Source organism: Gymnodraco acuticeps, unplaced genomic scaffold (genome assembly GCF_902827175.1).
Source record: "Gymnodraco acuticeps unplaced genomic scaffold, fGymAcu1.1, whole genome shotgun sequence".
Taxonomy (NCBI): domain Eukaryota; kingdom Metazoa; phylum Chordata; class Actinopteri; order Perciformes; family Bathydraconidae; genus Gymnodraco; species Gymnodraco acuticeps.
The window spans coordinates 673121-693674 of NW_022990027.1; the positions used below are offsets into that span (position 1 = coordinate 673121).

Consider the following 20554-nt stretch of genomic DNA (forward strand, 5'->3'; position numbering starts at 1 on the left):
GTTCCCCGCCCTGAGTTTGTGGTACCTCGTGCACGCTTTTCATTCCAGAATCAATGCATATCTATGTTTCCATCCAATTGGAACGTCCCAATTCTATATTGCATGCTGAAGGGAGGTTATTGAGGTTCAGATCGGTGAATAGAAACAGATAACGGCCCGTGTTTTTTCAGTCTTACGTACACAGTTATACTCACACATCACAGCAGCAGGCCAGCAGGCTTGTCTGTGTTATTACCTGTGATGGATGTGTGTTATCTCGAGCATCCCTCCGAAGCATCAAGAAGCGCTGACCTGTCTGCGTCAGACCTGGCTGGCCACAGGATTTATGGGCTTCATCTGGTTAGGGTCTGCTGATGAAGCTGTGTGTGTATGAGGCAGTGTGTGTAAGTACACATTTGATCAGCCTAATGCTAATTCAAGTCCACCTTGAACCTGCTGATGTTGATCTGGTGCACGCGGAAATCGTGACAGAGACCCCGCCCACCTGCGACTCCGCTGCAAAGCAGTTTGTTCTCTGTAATGAAAGTTTGTTTGAACACACTGTATGTTGCCGTTGTAACACGGTTTCATCAGTAGCCGAGGTTGAATAAATTGCAGTTGTCTCGTGTTTGAATTCATTTGCATGAGGAAAAACTCATTTCGGGAAGCATTCCATCACGTTACTCGGAGTTTCCGCTTCACTGCCTCGCCACGGTTCTCCATTCAGTGAGATGATTGAAGGATGTATCCGTGTGTAAACTCGTTAAAATGGCACCCATCAATTACTGTTACTCCTCAGTGACTTAATGGGTTAATGATGAGGGGAGAAGAGAGGAGAAAGAGTGAACAAAGTACAGGGAGGACAAAACGAGGGAGAGAGAAAAGATTTGATTCAAGAATGCTGACTGCTAAGCCGATTCAATTCGATTCACACCGGCGGCCTTGGCCTGATGGTGTTTGGGAATACACAGTTGTGTGTGTGGGAGTGTGTGAGTGCTGGGGGGTTGCAATTCACATCTCTGTGCAGATTCAGAAATAGGGCTGTTTTTCTGTACTTGCGAGGGTCTTTGCTTTGACGATATTTCGTGTCGGTGGGGTACTCCCAGCCTGTAATTAGGTCAGAGTGGGTCTTGTCTGCGAAACGTTAATTAGTTTTCTGATTCGAATATGATTAGGATCGGCGCCCCCACCTCATGTCATTATCAACACATGGGCATAAGAATCCCTCCGGTGTCATCAACAATTAGATGAAACCAGGGGAGGACATGCACACATGCAGTGGAAGACATGGCGCTTAGTCATTCCCACAATGCACAGCAGCTCTACGTGCAGGGATGAGCCCGTCTACAGGGACTCCATTGTCTGAAGTTGTGTGCTGCATTGAAACGGCACTCACTCCCCCAGATGCAGTAGCAGCTTTTCACTCTATTGCAGCACTCTCTCTGTCTGCTGAATTACAGCTAGCATCAGCAACTAAGTATGAGAGCTATTGGCACACACACACACACACACACACACACACACACACACCCCTCCGACTGCCGCTAGAGATGGAAACGGTCTCCATAGCAACGTTCGCCTCTCCTGTTCAGCGCTCCACCAGTAGCAGGTCCACAGAGGGCGTGGGGGGGGGGGGGGCACAAAACAACAAGCTTCTCTTTCTCTCTCTGTCTAATATTATTGTCACTGTTAAACAGAGGGCTAGCCTCTGCTGTGGTGTGTGTCTTTGTGTGGTGTGTGTGTGTGTGTGTGTGTGTGTGTGTGTGTGTGGGTGTGTGTGTGTGTGTGTGTGTGTGACAGACAGACATATTATGCATATTACTTTTTAGCCCAGGGCTGTATAATAGCTACAGTCACCATTAGCCTCTCCGAAATCAAGGCAGATGTATGAGAGCAACCTTGAGGCTAGGTGTCTGTTTTCTACTTGTGTTGGAACTGTAGCTATGCAAAGAGACACTGAGAGATGTTGGCGATGAAGCAAATGTATCTTACTGCTCTATGCACTGCATAGATCGAACATTAACACAGTGTGCTACACATGCATGGACATATATTAAGTGCTAAAAGGTCATGTTTTAAAGGTGTATGACTGAGGTTTTGTAATGAAGGAGCAGGAGAGTCCCTGAGCAGCACGGGGTCTTGCAACCGGGAGGAGAGAGTGATTGGCGTTATTAGTGCCCTTAAAAAAAGCAGGAGTGCAATTAAATGACACAGATTGGCTCACTTCAGTCAGACAAGGGGCTGAATTAGTTGATATCATGCAGTGACTCAATCAATGGCTTCTCCTAACCCATATTTCACCAAACCAGGGTATCTGTGCCGAAGAGTCCTCTATGGGTTTGTCAAGAGATTTCCCTTTTTTCTAGAAGTCACTCTCCCAGATCTAACTGAAAGCTCTTTGTTTCTGTCCGACTGATACCTTGACAGCTTTGTGCATGCCGTCCATACTGACATTTTCTCCCCCTCTCTGCTTTGCTTCTTGGGTTGCAGCTGACATTATCTCAACGGTTGAGTTTAACTCATCGGGGGAGCTGTTGGCCACCGGGGATAAAGGAGGCAGAGTGGTTGTCTTCCAGAGGGAGCAGGAGGTAGGAAATGCCAACAATGCAACACTAATGATCCCGCCTTTCCGCTGAGAGGATTTGACAGCCTTGGAATATTAAACTTGTATTGTTAGCTTTTAAATAACTAGCTGGGGGAAAAAAGGTGTATTTGAAAAAATATTGCTAGCTGGAAAGTTCAGAATATCTTAAAACCATGAACAAAAATGTCTGTGATCGCTAAGAAGCTTAGGTGGGGCCATTATTATAAACTTATGTTAAATGGATAAACGTCTTTTAAAACCACTAAGATGAATTCTGATTCAGAGGTAAGATGCCAAGGTGTCCAATGATATCGACTACATGTATTCTGAATTACAAAGAAATATGTGCAGATGGTGCAAAGTACCTCTACAATTTAAGTTTCATGTCAGGGAGAAGCCATACAAATATAGATATTGAAATAGACTGATGCAATCCACAGTGTAGCTGCTATGGAGTGCTAAAACAAATAAGTAATAGTAAAACAATGCTAACAGCTAACAGGCTGATGGTTAGCATGTACAATGTTTACAATGCCAAAATGTGCTAGCTACACAAATTGAAACAGAGGCTAATAAAAAGGTCATCAGTTGTGCAGGTCATAAACAAGTAATCATTAGCCAAATATGACCAAATAATGGCTCAAGATGAGAAGTCATAGGACCAATGTACAGCCACTAGCATGGCTACAAATAGAACATCTCACATTGAAGATACTTTAGGGGAGATTTAATGGAATACAATGAACATTTACACCAATATCAATATTGAATCATCTGCAGTTAACAGCCAATGAACTGTCCTCTCACTATGTTTCTCTTCTTGCAGAGTAAGAGCCAGCCCCAGCGTCGAGGGGAGTACAATGTTTACAGCACATTCCAGAGCCACGAGCCGGAGTTTGACTACCTGAAGAGCTTGGAGATTGAGGAGAAGATCAACAAGATCAAATGGCTTCCACAGCAGAACGCCGCCTACTTCCTGCTCTCCACCAACGGTCAGTCAGTTAGCTGAGGCGGCCCCTCTACTGTAGCAGCATGGCAAAGTGGTTGAATAGACCATTCATCAGTCATGATGAGTGTGTTTAAATGTGGGCAGTGTTATTGTTACTCAATAACGGTGTTGAGTAAAGCCATGATTCATTCCTCACTCTGCTGAATGGTCAGATATACACTTGATTTATGAGGAGACGTTATTAATATCACATCAAAATGTCTTTTTGACTGTCTATGCGAATGTATTGGTTTTCCGCTTGGCTGAGCAAGTGCCACCAGCAGAAGCGTTTCAGATTGAGAACTTCATGCATGGCTGCCACACCAGGAACACACCCACACACACACACACACACACGCACACACACACACACACACACACACACACACACATACACACATTTCAAAGCATGTGCCACCACCATACATGCACGCTAGCTCACACACATCAGCAGAGAGACGTCTTGCAGATTGTGGGCTTCATGCATGGCTGCTACAGAAGCGCTAGAGGTGGCTGGAGCAGATGGTGGAGGATCCTGTGGTGATGGCCTCGCTGCTCCGACACCAATACTCACAGCGGAAATTAAAAAAAGAAGTGGCAACAACCTGACTGCTGCCACCATCCCCCTCACTAGCCCGAGAAGATGGGATGTAACTGGTGTCTGTGCGAGACTGAAATGAAAAGTGCCCAGATGGCTTTTTCATGGTGAGCGTACACTGCTGAAGGGAAATGTAGTCCACATGTAGATTGATATCTGTGACATCAAAATGTAAACAGGAGCCGCAATTCATCATTCCCGCTGGCTGCTGCCCAGCTACACGCCAGATTGGCCGCCCCACCCCCCGCATCCATCTTGTATTTGAGATTCACTGTAGTGAGCTGTGATATGACTGTATTTTGTGTTTCTGTGTGTCTCCCTGTTGGTGTTTGTGTGATGTATCCATCCCAGACAAGACGGTGAAGCTGTGGAAGATCAGCGAGAGAGACAAGCGTCCGGAGGGCTACAACCTGAAGGATGACGACGGTCGGATCAGAGACCCGTCGACCATCACCTCGCTACGGGTAAGAGTGTCACAGGAAACACCCCAAACACCTGAATGTCACATGGAGTCAGGTTAACAGCCCTGGGTCTTGTCTTGCTGGTGTGTTAAACTTTCAATTTGGCTCAGAGTCAAATATGATCTTAAGAAAGGGACAATTCCAGAGAATTCCAAACAAAACATTTCGAGCTACAGTCTCATACGACTGCATTCACATTTCCTTTAAGTAAATATGCCAACTTTCTGAAGTTACTTCCACAAATACCTAATGCAAGTTCACCATTTAAATCCCTAAAATGCTCCACAATATCAACTTCGACCTCAGATCAGACAACACGCTTAATTTAAGAATATTACTAAGCAGAGGAAAATAAACATATATTGCACCACAATATTTTATAATTATCCAACCTATCTTTTGTCTTCTACATGTAGCAAGGCCATACCTTTGTAATTGTACTATCCTCAAAACCAATCATATGGTGATTTTTAACATTGGGAAAATGTGCTTATATGCCTTCTTGATGATAAATTGTTACCTCTTTAATGTTTATACAGTAATTTAGTTAAGTACAAAGCTAGAGCCAAGGTTAGGTTGGGTTACAATACATGTAACAACTTCAACCTAACAGCTCCTTTGAAGCTCACAAATAAACATGTGACAGGCTTGAAAGACAACTTGCATGTTTATTTCTGCCTAAATGTTGTCTCTGACCAAAGTCGAACGTCTAAAGTCTGAATGTGTACAGCACAGAATAACTGATAACGTAACCTTCACTCATTATGCTATGATAGCCTTTAATCCTACTTGATAGAAATGTATACTATGTCTGTACTTTATTCGTCAAAGTTGACACAGTTTTTCCTGTAAAGCATGATAGCGTTCGGCTGATTTATACCACCAGCAAACACAATCGTTGGACCTTATTAAACTTGGAGTGGTAGTAGAAAGTGAGAATGAGTGATCGATATGAGCACTGAGGTGAAAACCGTGAAGGGATCATCCTCTCTGTCTCCCCCTTCCCTCTCATTCTTATCACTCCACTACCTCTTTAATTTGGTCACAAAGCAGGCAGGCACATAGGACAGTGTGCGTGTACGTGAAATGTGTGCGTGTGTGTGTGTCTGCCATAGTAGATTAGTGCTGTGTTCAGCGTGTCTGTCCTTCTTTGTCTGGCTGGCCAGGGGATCATAGCAACCTGGAGGACAGGCCGGGGCCTGTGGCAATCCTGTGTAGAGGCTGTGAAATCTGCTCATTGGGGGGCGGGGGACGGAGAAATGGAGGAAATTATGAATTTCCAAAAATCATTCCGAAATGTTGCCTTAAGTTAATTCTGACGATAAATGCTCTTTATTGTATAATGCAAAGTCTATGAAAACACATTTTAACTGCTTTAAACTAGGAAACTGACTACAAATGATGTTGTAAATAGACTTCTAAGAGTATTTGTGCCTTTTTAAAGCAGAATTATCTTATTTTTAAATCTTCTGTTTTATATACTATAAGGAGAGAATGTATTTGGTCATTATGAAGGTGCGAGAGCAAGCTGAAGCGTGTAACTGTCAGTGTTGGGGGTTATGGGTTAATACGGTCTGTGTCTCTCTGGACGGCCGGTGAAAGACATGGAAATGAAGTGACACCCATGGAGATACAGCGGCCTGCTGGGCTGCCATGTCTCTCTGTCAGTGCCAGAAACAGACGGGAGGAAAAGGGAAGAAGCAGTCGATTTGTTCTCCTCTCTTGCTCCCCTCCCTACTCTCTTTGTCTGGGTTTTATCTGGCCAACGGGGGGCTGCATGCAGACTGGTGCTGGCTGTCTTTGAAGACCGAGCAGCACTGCATATGTGTGAAAGTGTGTGTGTGTGTGTGTGTGTGTGTGTGTGTGTGTGTGTGTGTGTGTGTGTGTGTGTGTGTGTGTGTGTGTGTGTGTGTGTGTGTGTGTGTGTGTGTGTGTGTGTGTGTGTGTGTGTGTGTGTGTGTGTGTGTGTGTGTGTGTGTGTGTGTGTGTGTGTGTGTGTGTGTGTGTGTGTGTGTGTGTGTGTGTGTGTGTGTGTGTGTGTGAGATCTCGTCTTAATTCTGCAGAGTTCAGTTATCATTCCTCAGCAGGGTCTAGCGATGCCCTCGGGCCATCTCTCTTTTTACCTCTTTCGCTTTCCCTCTTTTTTCGCCTTTCCTCACACAAACAAGAAAACAGAAGTGACTTCTTCAGCACTAACATGAGAGAGGAGAGGAGGGGGGGGGGGGGTGCGTGAGTAATCTCAGAGTAGCCGTGTAGAAAGCTGATATCAAACAGCGCCTGAGCCCCTCAGTCACTGTCTCTGTTTCATTAAGATTTGTGGAGTAAATGTCATATGAATCCCTGGAGTCATCTAGTTATGGATCGTGTGCACACACACACACACACACACACACACACACACACACACACACACACACACAGACACACACACACACACACACACACACACACACACACACACACACACACACACACACACATACACACACATACACCAAATGATTGCGCACTAGCAACCATGTGCATCTACATCCCCCCATATACACCTATCTAAAACAGCTTTGAGGAATGAAACCAATCACAGATTTCCGAGTAATTTCAGATCATTTTTTCCAGTTTCACAGTTTGAACTGACCTGTCTTCACCCATAGGTGCCGGTGCTGCAGCCCATGGACTTGATGGTGGAAGCTACGGCCAGGCGAGTATTCAGCAACGCTCACATGTACCACATCAACTCCATCTCTGTCAACTCCGACTATCAGACGTACATCTCCACCGACGACCTCAGGGTGAACCTGTGGAACCTGGAGATCACCGACCGCAGCTTCAGTATCCTCTTCCTCACGTCTTCTTAGGAACTCAAATGTGGGAGAAAAAAGGGGTGACCCTGTTATTTCACTCTGTTGGTACAGGAAATGTGTCATTCATTCGGGGCTTGAATTCAAAACAGTATAGCATTTGTCAGAGTTTAGCCTTCACAGTCTTGTCTGAATGCTAGAGGAAGCTGTCTGAATGTTTGAGTTGTTCCCATAGGTTGTTCCTTAACGCCTGTCTCTCAGACATTGTTGACATAAAGCCAGCCAACATGGAGGAGCTGACGGAGGTGATCACCTCTGCAGAGTTTCATCCCCAGCAGTGTCACACCTTCGCCTACAGCAGCAGCAAGGGCTCGATACGCCTCTGTGACATGAGAGAGGCCGCGCTCTGTGACAAACATTGCAAATGTGAGTACAAGCAGGGTAACGACAAAGAGCCAACGCATCTCTTTATAGATTTTCTTTCAAGTGAAAATATTTTTGCCGAGCATCATGCATTGTTTATGTTCCATGGTGCCTCATTAGCCACCACGAAAAGGCATTGGGTGATTCTTTTATTTGTTCTTTATCATTTCTCTATTCCTTAACTGTTATGTATTATTTAAATGTCACACCTCTACTGTTGCTTCAAAGCCTTCTCTCAAGAAGGCTTCTGCATACAATTCCCCTTGCTTGAATAACTGGTCGCATTGTATTGCATTAAACTGAATCAATGACCCTTTAATGACTATAACTGATTTTCCCCCTTTAAACAGTCAAATGTCATTATTCAGTCTAAGACATTAGAAACCCAGTTTGTGTAATTTGAAGTTTATTGTAGAATATCATTTTCCTTTTCTTGGATATCAAAATCTTTAAATTCATATAAACGACACAAGAAATGGACCTCAATATTATTATTAATATGTTATAGCTTCAAGCAGAATGGAAGGTCAGAAAAAGAACGTGTGTTGATATATGTTTTTAAATACATTATCAAAACACAAAAGACAGAGGTGGGAAACCAAGAGACAATTTTCACAAATTCACATTGAATGTATTCTCTTCAGCTCTGCCTTTGTGTGGTGTTCCCTCTGCTTTATATGAAGGGGTTGATAACCCATCAATAATTCTCATTGTGTGTTTCAAACAATGAACGGCCTTCTCTAAAGCCTTACATCTCATGCATTCGCGTGGGCCAAATGAATAATGAATACATTGACATTTTCGATGCAAAATCAATAGCTTAAGAGCAATCGCATTAGTCCCTCATGGACACACCTTGTTGTTCAATAATGCCAGTCATTTCCTCAGACATATTGATGTGTTCATTCATGCGCTAACATGGCCTGTAGAATTCAACATGATAATTTATTTTGGGGCGGAATAGATATAATATATGCCCAAAAAGTTTGCATTTAAGTGTACATTTTAAGTTGTGGCATTTAGTGCTGTTTCATATTGAAATATACGTGTGATCACTTGACAGATGCATTGCTCACACGCTCACACACACACACACACACACACACACACACACACACACACATACACACACACACACACACACACACACACACACACACACACACACACACACACACACACACACACACACACACACACACACAGAGCAGGCAGGTGCTCTCTTTAGCCTTGGGACAGGTCATACTGTCTCACTGCATGAACAGTGTATGGCTCAGAGCGATATTTCCCTCCCACGCATGCACACACACACATTCCGTCCCTTAACACACACTCACATACTCAATACTTCCTTAACCTTGTACATAAAAAACACAATCATACTGTATCCCCTCCCATTCCTGCTGCTGGTGTCAGATTGAGGATGGTTAGATGTATAGGGGAGGATTGCCAAAGCGCAGGGCCCCAGGACACAGAGAGGGAGACCCAGCAGCCCCCATGCCCACTCCCCAGGGACCCTATTATACACCCCTGCAGTGGGAAAGGGAGGAAGGGCAGGGACGCACATATACATGCATATATACATGCACATATTGCACACACCCTAAGCTCCTTCACTGACACACACACAAATCCAGTGGGGCCAAAATGGGCCCAGCACTTTGACATTGATTTGTTTTCCTTATCCCTTCCTCATCCCCCCATTTTTCATCTCTCGTATCCCTTGTTAGACTCCCCATTGACACATCACAGAGCTATTCTCCAGGCCTCAGCTGAGGAGGAGGAGAGGGGGCATTTTTTGGAGAGATGGAGAGTAGAGAGGGGAGAAAGGGTGGGAGGAAAAGAGGAGGAGGAACAATAACTTGATAGCTAACGATGGAATGCCTGGCTCTTATCCCCAGCGTGTTGGCCTGCACACAGATCAGCAGCTGCCAGAATCAATGTGAATCATAACCAATATTTACCCAGCATGCTGCTGACCCACCACTCCCTCCCTAAACACACGCAGAAATAATGCCATGAAGAGATGCAGCTGCTGCGGCAAACTCCGCACCAAAGCATTGTTGTGGCTGTTATCGTTTGCTAATGACGGCCCCCACCACCCAAACTAAATCTGCCTTGTTTTTTTCTCAATGCGAATGATTAAAAGACCTGCCGGAGGAAGAACATCCTTTTTAGGCAGCGACCTCCCATGGTGTAAAATGTGTTTTCTCTGTCAGAAGATAACTGCTTTTTGTTTTTCTCTCCTAGACTTTGAGGAGCCTGAGGATCCCTCCACTCGCTCCTTTTTCTCTGAAATCATCTCGTCCATTTCTGACGTGAAGTTCAGCCATAACGGCCGCTACCTGATGACAAGGGACTACCTCACTGTCAAAGTGTGGGACCTTCAAATGGAGAACAAACCACTAGAGACGTACCAGGTAAGCTTTCATCTTGTTTTTATGAGCCTGTTAGTTCGAAGGCGGCGAGAAAAATGCTAAATAATGTCAAGATCAAATCAAAACGTATTGATTTCAGACTAATCGCTCAACATAATCCTGTTTCACTGTCCCCCTGCCAATCTGTAACTGTCATCTTCAGCGATTACCCCAGGCGGGCTTATTGAGCTGACTGTCGGTAAAAAGACAGATAGTGCCGCTGCTGATGCAACCTGAAGGGCATAACCTCCCACTGTGTGGTCACTGGGGTCAGATCCACACTGTCTGATCATGGGAAGCCATCTTAGGGCAGGTCATGATTGATAACGCCATCAGCCGGGCTCAAGGGATTCCCCATTCAATTCCAGCAGCGCCTCCACCTGCTAGCTAGGGTCTTAGCAAGGGTCACCAGGTCTGAAAGGGATTATTGAAAGTAGAACATATGGTAGAGCAGTTTATGGCGATGTGAGGAACTTAGGTCGTTGGTGGATCTAAAATCTTCAGATGTTCATATTTTTATTTTTATTTGTCAGGTTCACGACTACTTACGTGGCAAACTTTGCTCTCTGTATGAGAATGACTGCATCTTCGACAAGTTTGAGTGCGTCTGGAATGGATCAGACAGGTACGATTCACTTCTTATCCATCCATCCATCCATCCATTAGTTTATCTCAATAATAAATGCAATCTCTCTTCTCCTCTTCAGTGTCATTATGACCGGCTCCTACAACAACTTCTTCCGAATGTTCGACCGGAACACTAAACGTGACGTCACACTGGAGGCGTCCAGGGAGAACAGCAAACCCAGAGCCATTCTCAAGCCTCGCAAGGTAAAGCACAAATCATGAATACAGGTTAACTGATATCCAGAGGCAGCTGGAATTTTTTTTTTTAAAAGTAGAAGACAGTGGAGAAAGTTTCATGACGATTACCATATGTGTTGTATATACGTAGTTTCTGCTAGCAACAAAGAGCATACAGACAAAGTTAGCAACTATAGCTAAATAACTTGGTGTAGAATTTAGCATCTAAAGACAAAACATTTAGCATCAGGGGTTAGAGACTATAACAGAGCTAAAAGTAGAGTTAATATGGGCGTTCATTTTGGGTTGGACACATGACTTTAAATGAATGGTTATTTTGCTACATGTCTCCAGGGTGTGTAAATAGGCAACTGCTAATGAAATAACTATATCTACTCTATAAGGTGATATTAACAATGCAGCTTTAACATCACTGAAATATGTTAATGTGTGCACAATCGAATATTAACGCCTCTTCATCTCTACTGTTGTCCTCCAGGTGTGTGTGGGTGGGAAGCGGCGTAAGGATGAGATCAGTGTAGACAGCCTTGACTTCAGCAAGAAGATCCTCCACACTACGTGGCACCCCCATGAGAACATCATCGCTGTAGCGGCCACCAACAACCTGTACATCTTCCAAGACAAAGTCAACTAAAGGGGCGATCGGCCTCTGCTGACCCCTCACCCCTTCACATGAGGGGGCTGCAGGGAGAGCTAGGGTCGGAGGAAGACAAAGATGGAGCCCAACCTGCATCCTTCCCCTCTTCTCCCTATGACTTGTTGCTGCCAGTCTTGAATTTTGCTGAAGATGTGCAGAGATCAGTATCCAGGGACTGAAATATGGACGCTGTTTTATTTTGGGAATTTGATACAATCTGGATACAGCGTTCGAAAAAAAAAAAAAGATTTGTCGAATTTGAGAATGGACTTTCATTCTTCAAATTGACTTCTTATTTAATTTATTTAGCCATGCGGACACCTGGAGAAGTGAATCCCGTGCAACAAGAGGATTGCTGCATGAATCACGTGATGTAGCAGCCCTCCGGAGGGACCCTGGAGGAAGGGGTTACACTGAACTTTAAGAAGAGCACACAGACAGACACCTAGCTTACATGATGGTGGCTCATTGTCATGTAGCAACAGTGCCCCCTCTCTTTCATTCTGCTCATGCTGCAGTGCATGTGAACAACCCTGCAGCCTCTAACTGGGGCGGACAGTGCAACCTGCTGCACAACTCTTACTAAAGAGAGGGAGGTTGTAAATCTCTGACCCCAGATACCGAGAGTTCTCTCTGCTTTGGACACAACATGGTCAGTCCTTCTAGTACCAATTCTGTGTCTCCCTGGTGAGACTGCTGTCGTCTGTAATGTGAATGAAGCCCTTCCAGGGTGTGTCAATGGTTTTATTTAATGCTGTTGTTTTATTGAGTCCTTCGCTCGGTCAATGAGTCTGTTTAGAAGCTGTGGTGCCTTCTTTTGGTATGTGGGGGGGGTTGATGTAGTGGGGGCGGGAGGGCGGTGGGGATTGAGTACAAGGCAGGAGTGTGAATGTTTCAAATGAAATGTTGATTTAGGATTTTTATTTCTGTCTTTCTCCATCAAAAACAAAACAAAATAGCTCTTCTGAGTTTTCCAAATGGAAAGAAGAGCTAGAAGCGATGCAGTCATGAGGACATCATAGCACCGGCTACATGCTTGTTCTTCAGGGGGGAACGCTGTGATATGTACAAAGTTATTGTTGCTCTTATCACATTGCAGTCAGTCAGATGTCAGCCATTTGCAAAAGACATGACAAAGACACAACAAATAATTGTTTTGCAAATGCCCTGTTTGAAAAAAAACACCTCGCCCGTTTGGATTGTACTGAAAATGATCTGTAGATTGTAGAACTGTCAATTTTTTACGATGATTTATTAAAGTTCATTGGGTAACATAATGCTAGCGTAGCTCTTTTTGCATGCGTTGGATCTTAATCTGATGGACCCGACAGCCTGCACATAGATATTTTGAACATCTACAGATCATCTGAAGCACAATGCAAGTAAAAATATTTGCCTGTCCACGTTCCTCCTCTTGTTAAAGATTGGTAACGTGGAACAGTAGCAGGTTTGTTTTTCAGCACTAAGCTCTGATCAGTCGGGAGACCTTCATTTGTCTCAGATTAGTTTTTAAGAGCCAACTCCCATAAAGAAAAGCAGTCAAAGGTCTAAATGAACTCTGTGAAATCAGGGAATTATTAAGTGTGATTCCTTTAAACAGTAATGTCTTCTAAACAACCTCCTTTGTGACACTTCTAATTGAAAAAAAAAACTTTTATAGCTCAGAATGTAATGAAATGCAATTAATTACCATGCAGTCTTTATGCTTAATGGACTTTCTTTGAATAAAGAAGATGTGCAAGATGAAAGCCCTGGACCTCCTCTGTTTATAACGCTGAATGTACTTCAAATGATTCATTGCTGCTTGTGGTGCAAGAGGGCCCTCGTGTGGATGGAGTTAGACATATAAAAGCAGTCTGGATGAAACAGGATTTTCCTCCACTGGACACAGTCGGTGGTTGATTTCAAATGAAGAGCCAAATTGACAATTTTATTAAATGTTTTGATTATTCATATTGTGTAATTTACCATTATAGGAGCAGAAATCCAACATATAACATACATAATTGACCGAATCCATCTAGATTGCTGGTGGATGCTTCAGATGTTATAGAAGACCATGAACACAGTTTTAAAGGCCATTGGGCTATATCAAAAACATCAGAAGTCAAGCATTAGTATAAGAAAACTGTAAATTAGCTATCCCATACATTCCTGTGTCCTACTGTGCACATTATGCAGAGTTTTTCTAATTGGCCCCGTGAGGCAGTAGTCGACGCACATTTCGTCAGCAGGGGACAGCAGCTGTCAATCAAACTGCATCTTTATAACCAGCGGCAGAAGCTGCATCATTGCGTCTCAGAATAAACCCTGGGACAGACAGGAGCTCCACTGATTATTGATCGGCAATCGATAGTTCTGTCTGATGCAGTTATTCAATCAGGTTTAGATTTAAAGTGGTAGCTTTGCTTAACATATTAAATCATTATTTTTATCATTTTCTCCTTCTTCCCAGAACCTTCTTCTCCTGGCAGGCTTTAACTTTTCCTAGTGTTTCTTCTTATATCATCTCCCCATCTTTTTGGGAAAGATGGATAAGTTGAGTGGGAACAATGCAACACTTGTGAACAGCTCTATAGACAAGTGGTCCTTCAATGAGCGTGGCTTGTACCCACACCTGGACCCCGGGGAGCTGAGGGTCCTGATGCCGGCCATTCTAGGAGTCATCTGTTTCTTGGGTGCGGCTTGTAACCTCACTGCGATGGCCATCTTGTTCTCCAGCGCTCACAGGGGCAAACTATCTCTCATCAACTCCCTGGTCTTCAACTTGATGTTTGCCGATGGGCTGGTGCTGCTGTTCGCGGTGCCTTTCAGGGCTGCAGTCTACTCCAAAGCCTCCTGGACTCTGGGCTGGGTTGTCTGCAAGACGGCCGACTGGTTCCTCCAGTCCTGCATGGCAGCCAAGAGCTTCACGGTTGCCATCATGGCCAAAGCTTGCTACCGCTACGTTTCCAACCCCAACAAGCAGGTGAGCATCCACCTGGGCTCCATCCTGGTGGTGTTCTTCTTCATCTGGCTGTCCGCTTGCTCCGTCACCATCCCTCACTGGCTGTTTGCCACGCTCCAGAGAGAAGCTCGTGGACTGGTGTGTGTGATGGTGGTTCCTCCTGAAGCCCGGGACTTCATGGCTGTGTACGTCAAAGCTTACCCCGTGGGAGTGTACTGTGCACCCCTCAGCTTTGCCCTAATATATTTCTGGAGGGCTTACAGCCAGTGCCAGCGGCGCTCCAGTAAGTCTCAGAACCTGCGCACACAGATAAGGTCCAGGAAGCTTACCTTGATGCTGTTCAGCCTGACCGTGGCCATGGCTATTCTCTGGCTTCCACAGTGGGTGGAGTGGGTTTGGGAGCGTCATATAGCAGAAAAGGAAATTGCAGGAGCCAAGCCTCTCGTCTCCTCTCTTCCCCCTCTTCTGACCCTTTCTGTTCAGCTGCTCACCTTCTCCCTGTCCCTGGTGAACCCTCTAATCGTCCTCTCCCTCTCAGAGGAGTTCAGAGAGGGCTACAGGGGGCTCTGGAGGCGCCTCACCATGCGCAAACATCGTCCTACCAAGAAAAAACCCGGACCTCACAACCCTACTTGTCTCCAGTCTCCTCGCCCCAGACCGGAGACTTCGTTCCAGCTGCGGGGGGAGAAGAACAATCGATCAACCTCCAGCCAGGATCCCAGCAGAGAGGCTGAGCCCCAGCCAGAGCAAGGAGGAGAGCGAGAAGTAGACACAGAGAGTCTCAAAGATGGGATCGTCTTGCCTGATCTGGAGCAGTTCTGGCACATGAGGGAGACTGGATCTAATGCGGAGGGAAATGATCCAGTGCCGTGGGAGAACCAAAACAAAGAGGGGGAAAAATAACACCAAGATGGTCCTCAGACAGCAGCTTCTTCATCTACAGATCTCAGTTTAAGTACTGCTGCTCACTGCACTATCAATTCATTGTATTCTGTCAACAGTGTTAATGTAATTATTCAAAGGTAAGACGTGCAATACAAGAGGGGAGTACAAGTGGAGCAGTAACTTCAGTATATATGATAAATATTACACAATATTGTCTTTCTTCTGTGTTTGGAATTTAAAAAAAGTATATAATATATAATGGAAGAATAATTAGGGTGAAATTACTTTGGTGGCTGTAAATAACGCTTCTGTTAATGATGATAATGTGAATTCAATACACAGTATATATTTATATTAGGGCCGGGACTCGATTAAAAAAATTAATCTAATTAATTAGAGGCTTTGTAATTAATTAATCGAAATTAATCGCATTTTTAATCACATATAAATATTTGACCTGAGAACAGTGAGAAGCAATTTTTTTCACATGGATTTTAGTATACCATTAGGCGCATTCACACCGCAGTACTTTTCCCACAAAGGTTCATGAGAACTTAGTTCATGAGAACTCTTTGAACCTGGGGGAGGATTAGGCAAATGAAGCCACTGACGTCACTTCTTCTTCTTCTGCTTTGGGTTTACTGGCAGGCCGCAAACCACTTCACGGCGTATACTGCCGCCCAAAGTCCTCGGAGTTGGGGACTGGCTTCAGTAGAAGCTGCTGGGAGTCCCAGCAGCTTCTACTGAAGCCTTCCGAGTAAATCGCCAGAACGCCGACACCTCCTCATCTCCACCGCTCCCATGTTTTATTTTGTGTTGCCATAAGTTAGTCTCTCTGCGTTTCTGCGCTGGGCTAATGCTAATAATGCTAATGCGAGGATAATAAAATGGCGGCTTCACAAAACTTTTTGGGAGTTTTACGGGGCGTGGTTTGCAATCCGCCCAGCCAATCAGAAATATAGCTCTTTTCTCACAAGAGAGCCGTACGAAAGTCCCTGCTCTCTAGCAGGGACTTTCGTGGGTGTAAAAAGGTTCTCATGAACTAATTTTAGTACCAGCTCTTTTTGGTGTGAACGCGATAAAAGAGGCTAACGTCCACGCTAGCTTCCACGCTGGCTGCTATATGTTTTGCATTGAGGTGATACTTGAGGCTTGATGTGCTGCGGTGATATGCGAATTCCTTTTTGCATAATTTGCACACAACCGTGCTCTTATCGACGCTTCCATCCGTCCGTTTTTTAAAACAACATTTCCCACTGTTGTTCACTGTGGTTTGTTGTTGTCTGAAGTCATGAACGTTAGTTGGTGCTCCAGTATAATCGGTACGCCTGAAACTCATCCAGTGAGAAACGTTCCGCGGTGCAAAAATAAGTGCGATTAAAATGCGTTAATTTTTGTGTAATTAATTAATCTTAATTAACGCGTTAAAGTCCCGGCCCTAATTTATATATATATTTCAGTATACTCTTTGGTATATTAAACATTGTAAATGACAGGTTTCTTGAATTAACTGAACAACCCACTGTGGGAGTAGTCAAATGTTTAACGACTGGTATGCTGCAAAAAATCTTTATGTGGCATATTGGAAGTACATGTTAACATCCGTAAATGTATGTTGCACTCATGTGCAATCATTGTATGAGTATACTCTTTGGATAAGCAGATTTGTGTATGTGAAAGTGGAGAAAGTGTTTGTTTTCTGTACTCTTTTTGTGAGAGAGCTTTATGTCGCTAATCATTGTGCATCAGAATGAATAGTGTTAACAATAAAGACAATTCTAAAAAGGTTGCCTCTGTGTGATAACATTGTCCTGGGGTGAAGATATTAGAGAAAAATTAGAAGCACAACAGTTCATTTTTTAGGTGAAGTTCAAACAGGAATGCTCCTGTTATTGGTTCAATCAACGACACATACAGACACACACTTGTACATTCAGGACTTAATGAGATGTATCAGACATCAGCGGATGGTCTCCCGCTGACACCAGGTCATTAAATATTATTTTACAAGGGCATCCATTAGAATTACCATGGGTTCTCATTAGAGGTAAAGAGCTTTCGTCTGAACTCTGAAGTTGTGTCAGTGGACCCGCCTCTGTGGGAAGCTCATAACAAATTTCAATGTATTGACCTAAATGTCTCACAATTAAAGGGATAATCATCAAGAGGAAACTGTGCTCAAGCTGATCTGCAATCGATTCGTCTGTCTGATTTAAAAGCAACCCAGCTGTGCTGAACATTGAGTGTAAATAATGAAGATGTTCACGCCAAAAAGGACCTACATTCAAAATGTACATCAAAGGTATAAGGTTTGCATAAATGTAAAGTTCAAGAAAAAAAGAAGAAGACATTTTTAGGATAAAGGACTCTTTCCACATTATCTTACACCACTTTTTGCTCACCCCTCTCCCTTATGACATTTTCCTCTCATTAATCATTGATGTTGACCTTTTATTGCTACAGGCAAGTACCTCCAGCAGAGCAATACTTAACTATATAACCCAGCATCAGTCTCCGGGGTGGTGACCCGGCCATAAACACTGAAGGCAAAAAAAGCTATGCACTCATTGTTAGAATGCAATGTAACCTTCACTGTATGAAGAGAGAAATTATTAAAGGTTATTTAACAGCAAAAACACATAAACAGTAACTGTGAACATTAATGATACCATCTTTAAAAATACACTTTGTGTCCACTATTTCCAGCCTGTACAGTTTGCCACTTTGAGCTCTGACATTTACCTATGTAAATGAGGCAGTAAATCACTATTTGCAATTACTATTTGTTAATTAGAAAGGCCTGAAGCTGTGACTCACTGTTAAACAACTGGTGCAATCTATCACATATTTAGTACATATTTGATAAGTTAAATAAAGAAGTTGAAACACTGAATGAAGTAGTTTTCAATAAAAAAGCAGTGTCAGTCTCAGCCACATGAAGGCAATCCCTTGGAGTTACGGAGAAAATCAGATATCCAAATACTTTTTGACCAAATACTTCAAATAAATTGCATCGCATGTGCGTCACTTTGTTTTCAAAATGGTTGGGACACTTTTCTGAGATAAAAATAAAACTGTATTGCACGCAACCCTTTTTTTTTTGTACACACTAATTGCCGTACTATTTGTCAAAAACACCTGTATAGACAGGATTTACAGAGTCAGGTCACAGACTGTTTTCGTAGGAACCATTATGTGTGGCCAGGGGAACATTATTGAGGAAGCCAATTATCTCCGTCTCTTTTTAAGAGTCTTGGACACGCCTGTTCTCCACAGTGACACTCACATGTTGATGAACATACGATGTTTGCAAACCGAACCCCTGCAAATTCTCAGGCCTGAGAATTTTGTTGTTGTTGCTTTTAACATGTAAACTACGCATCCTGGTAGTCTCTGACAAGAAAATAAAGCAAAAAGACCACATTGACTTCAGGCGAACAGGCCAAACAACATTGCAGCAAGCATGTTTTTGGGTCATTTTAGGGTCTGATACATTGATCAACCTTCTTACAGTTCATAATGTTGAATGTTTGGAGAGGTTTTTTTTGCTCTTTTTTACTTTAAACAGCAAAGCCAAAAAAAAGACATGTGAGTAACAAATAAAAAGAGTGATAATGAAGGATAACAAATCTAGAGCAGAAAGAAGGGACTGGTTGAGAGACAATTGGTGAAACAATTAGTGAGGTAATCAACGTTACAAGTGGAAAAACAAGTCAGGTTTAATTAGGTCATTATCCAAGGCAGGGGAGCTTTCAGCAGGTGAGATCCTCTCCTCACTGACCTCCTCCCACTGTGAGGGGAGGCGGGGGTGTCACCCCTGTGTTTTATCTCAAGCCAATCATAATTTCTAATAAATGAAACTCCACAGGAAGTGACATGCCAGCTAACACTAATTATGCTCTACAGGGAACGCTGCAATTAGGCCACATGTTAAAACCTTTGACTGCTTAGTCACAGCTACCTTCGCCTCCCTCTGGTCTTGTGGAAGATCACCTGGCACCGCAGTCCAAAGAGAGTCACCTCAAAAGTGTGTGTGTTTATGTGGTGTGATAGTGGTGGGGGGGTCTGGCATTGGTATTTAGCAGTCTTTTGATTAGAATAAATCAGAGAGCTTTAATCTCAGTGAAGGATGTGGAGATCTGAAGGGCAGGCACCTTTCAGCGCTTCCAGCAGTGCTAAGAGGGTATGTCATTCAAACCTATACACTATAGATTTATATTGATCTGTTCATAGGCAGAGGGAGATGCTTTGAAGGCATTAAAGGCATTTAATAACACACAACCAAATAAACAAGTCCCCCCCCCCCCTCAAACTGCCAATTAACTAATGTGGATGTACCATTTTAAATTGGCAATAGGCCTACTTGGTATAGCAAATAAAGTTGTTGCTTCTAGTGATGAATCCTCAGAAAATGATCTTACAACTCTGTAGTTCCCCTCAGCTGAATAGTGCATTTAGCATCTCTAACTAATTATTGGGGATTGAAGTCACCAAAGTGTTACTCTAACAGGTTCAGTGAAAAACTCTGACAATCCCACTGTACACTACTGAGCCTGTCTTCAATGTCACAACAGACAGGACAAAGTAAGAAGCTAGCATGTCAACACATGTCAGCATTTAGCCGATAATGAGCCAGATATTTCCCTCAGGACTTGAACAGAATTAAAAGTAGAGTAGCTATTGGACTTACATTCTTCAGGCTGTTAAAACAATACTTCAAATTAATGTTTTTGTTGACTTCTTCCTGCTTCACGTGCAAAAAGCTAATGTTTGCCAGCAAGTTCGCCATTACAACACATGAGACGAGTCCATGTTGTTCTTCTAGGTTGTGGTTGTAGCACTGCCTGCCCCCTACCGGTCAAAACGGGAATTCAATTAAATTCAAAGCTGTTTTGGTAAAGTCTATTCAATATAAAGCCCATCAATAAGTATGTCTGTTGTTAGATGATTAAAATAACCGGGTTTGGAAAACAGTGTATGTGCCGTTCTGAGATTCAGATGCATGACAAAC

At 43.5% G+C, this 20554-nt stretch overlaps 2 protein-coding genes across 3 annotated transcripts in view; both read left to right on the forward strand.

Moving 5' to 3' along the window:
* The window catches only part of ppp2r2ba (protein phosphatase 2, regulatory subunit B, beta a), a 51294-nt gene extending 37835 nt beyond the window's left edge, over nt 1–13459 (forward strand). The window contains exons 2-10 of one of the 2 annotated variants that reach the window (XM_034214911.1): nt 2470–2567; nt 3390–3555; nt 4501–4613; nt 7263–7440; nt 7671–7835; nt 10083–10252; nt 10783–10874; nt 10957–11080; nt 11553–13459. In XM_034214911.1, the coding sequence (XP_034070802.1) occupies nt 2470–2567; nt 3390–3555; nt 4501–4613; nt 7263–7440; nt 7671–7835; nt 10083–10252; nt 10783–10874; nt 10957–11080; nt 11553–11708 (1262 nt within the window). In that variant the 3' untranslated portion in view covers nt 11709–13459. The remainder of the gene's footprint in view (nt 1–2469; nt 2568–3389; nt 3556–4500; nt 4614–7262; nt 7441–7670; nt 7836–10082; nt 10253–10782; nt 10875–10956; nt 11081–11552) is intronic. The other variant, XM_034214912.1, reaches the window with a different exon arrangement.
* Nucleotides 13460–14012: 553 nt separating this feature from the next.
* On the forward strand, nt 14013–15561 carry gpr151 (G protein-coupled receptor 151). The gene has a single exon (XM_034214910.1). It carries the CDS (start codon nt 14242–14244, stop codon nt 15559–15561), a length of 1320 nt encoding a protein of 439 aa, XP_034070801.1. The 5' UTR covers nt 14013–14241.
* Nucleotides 15562–20554: the final 4993 nt, after the last annotated feature.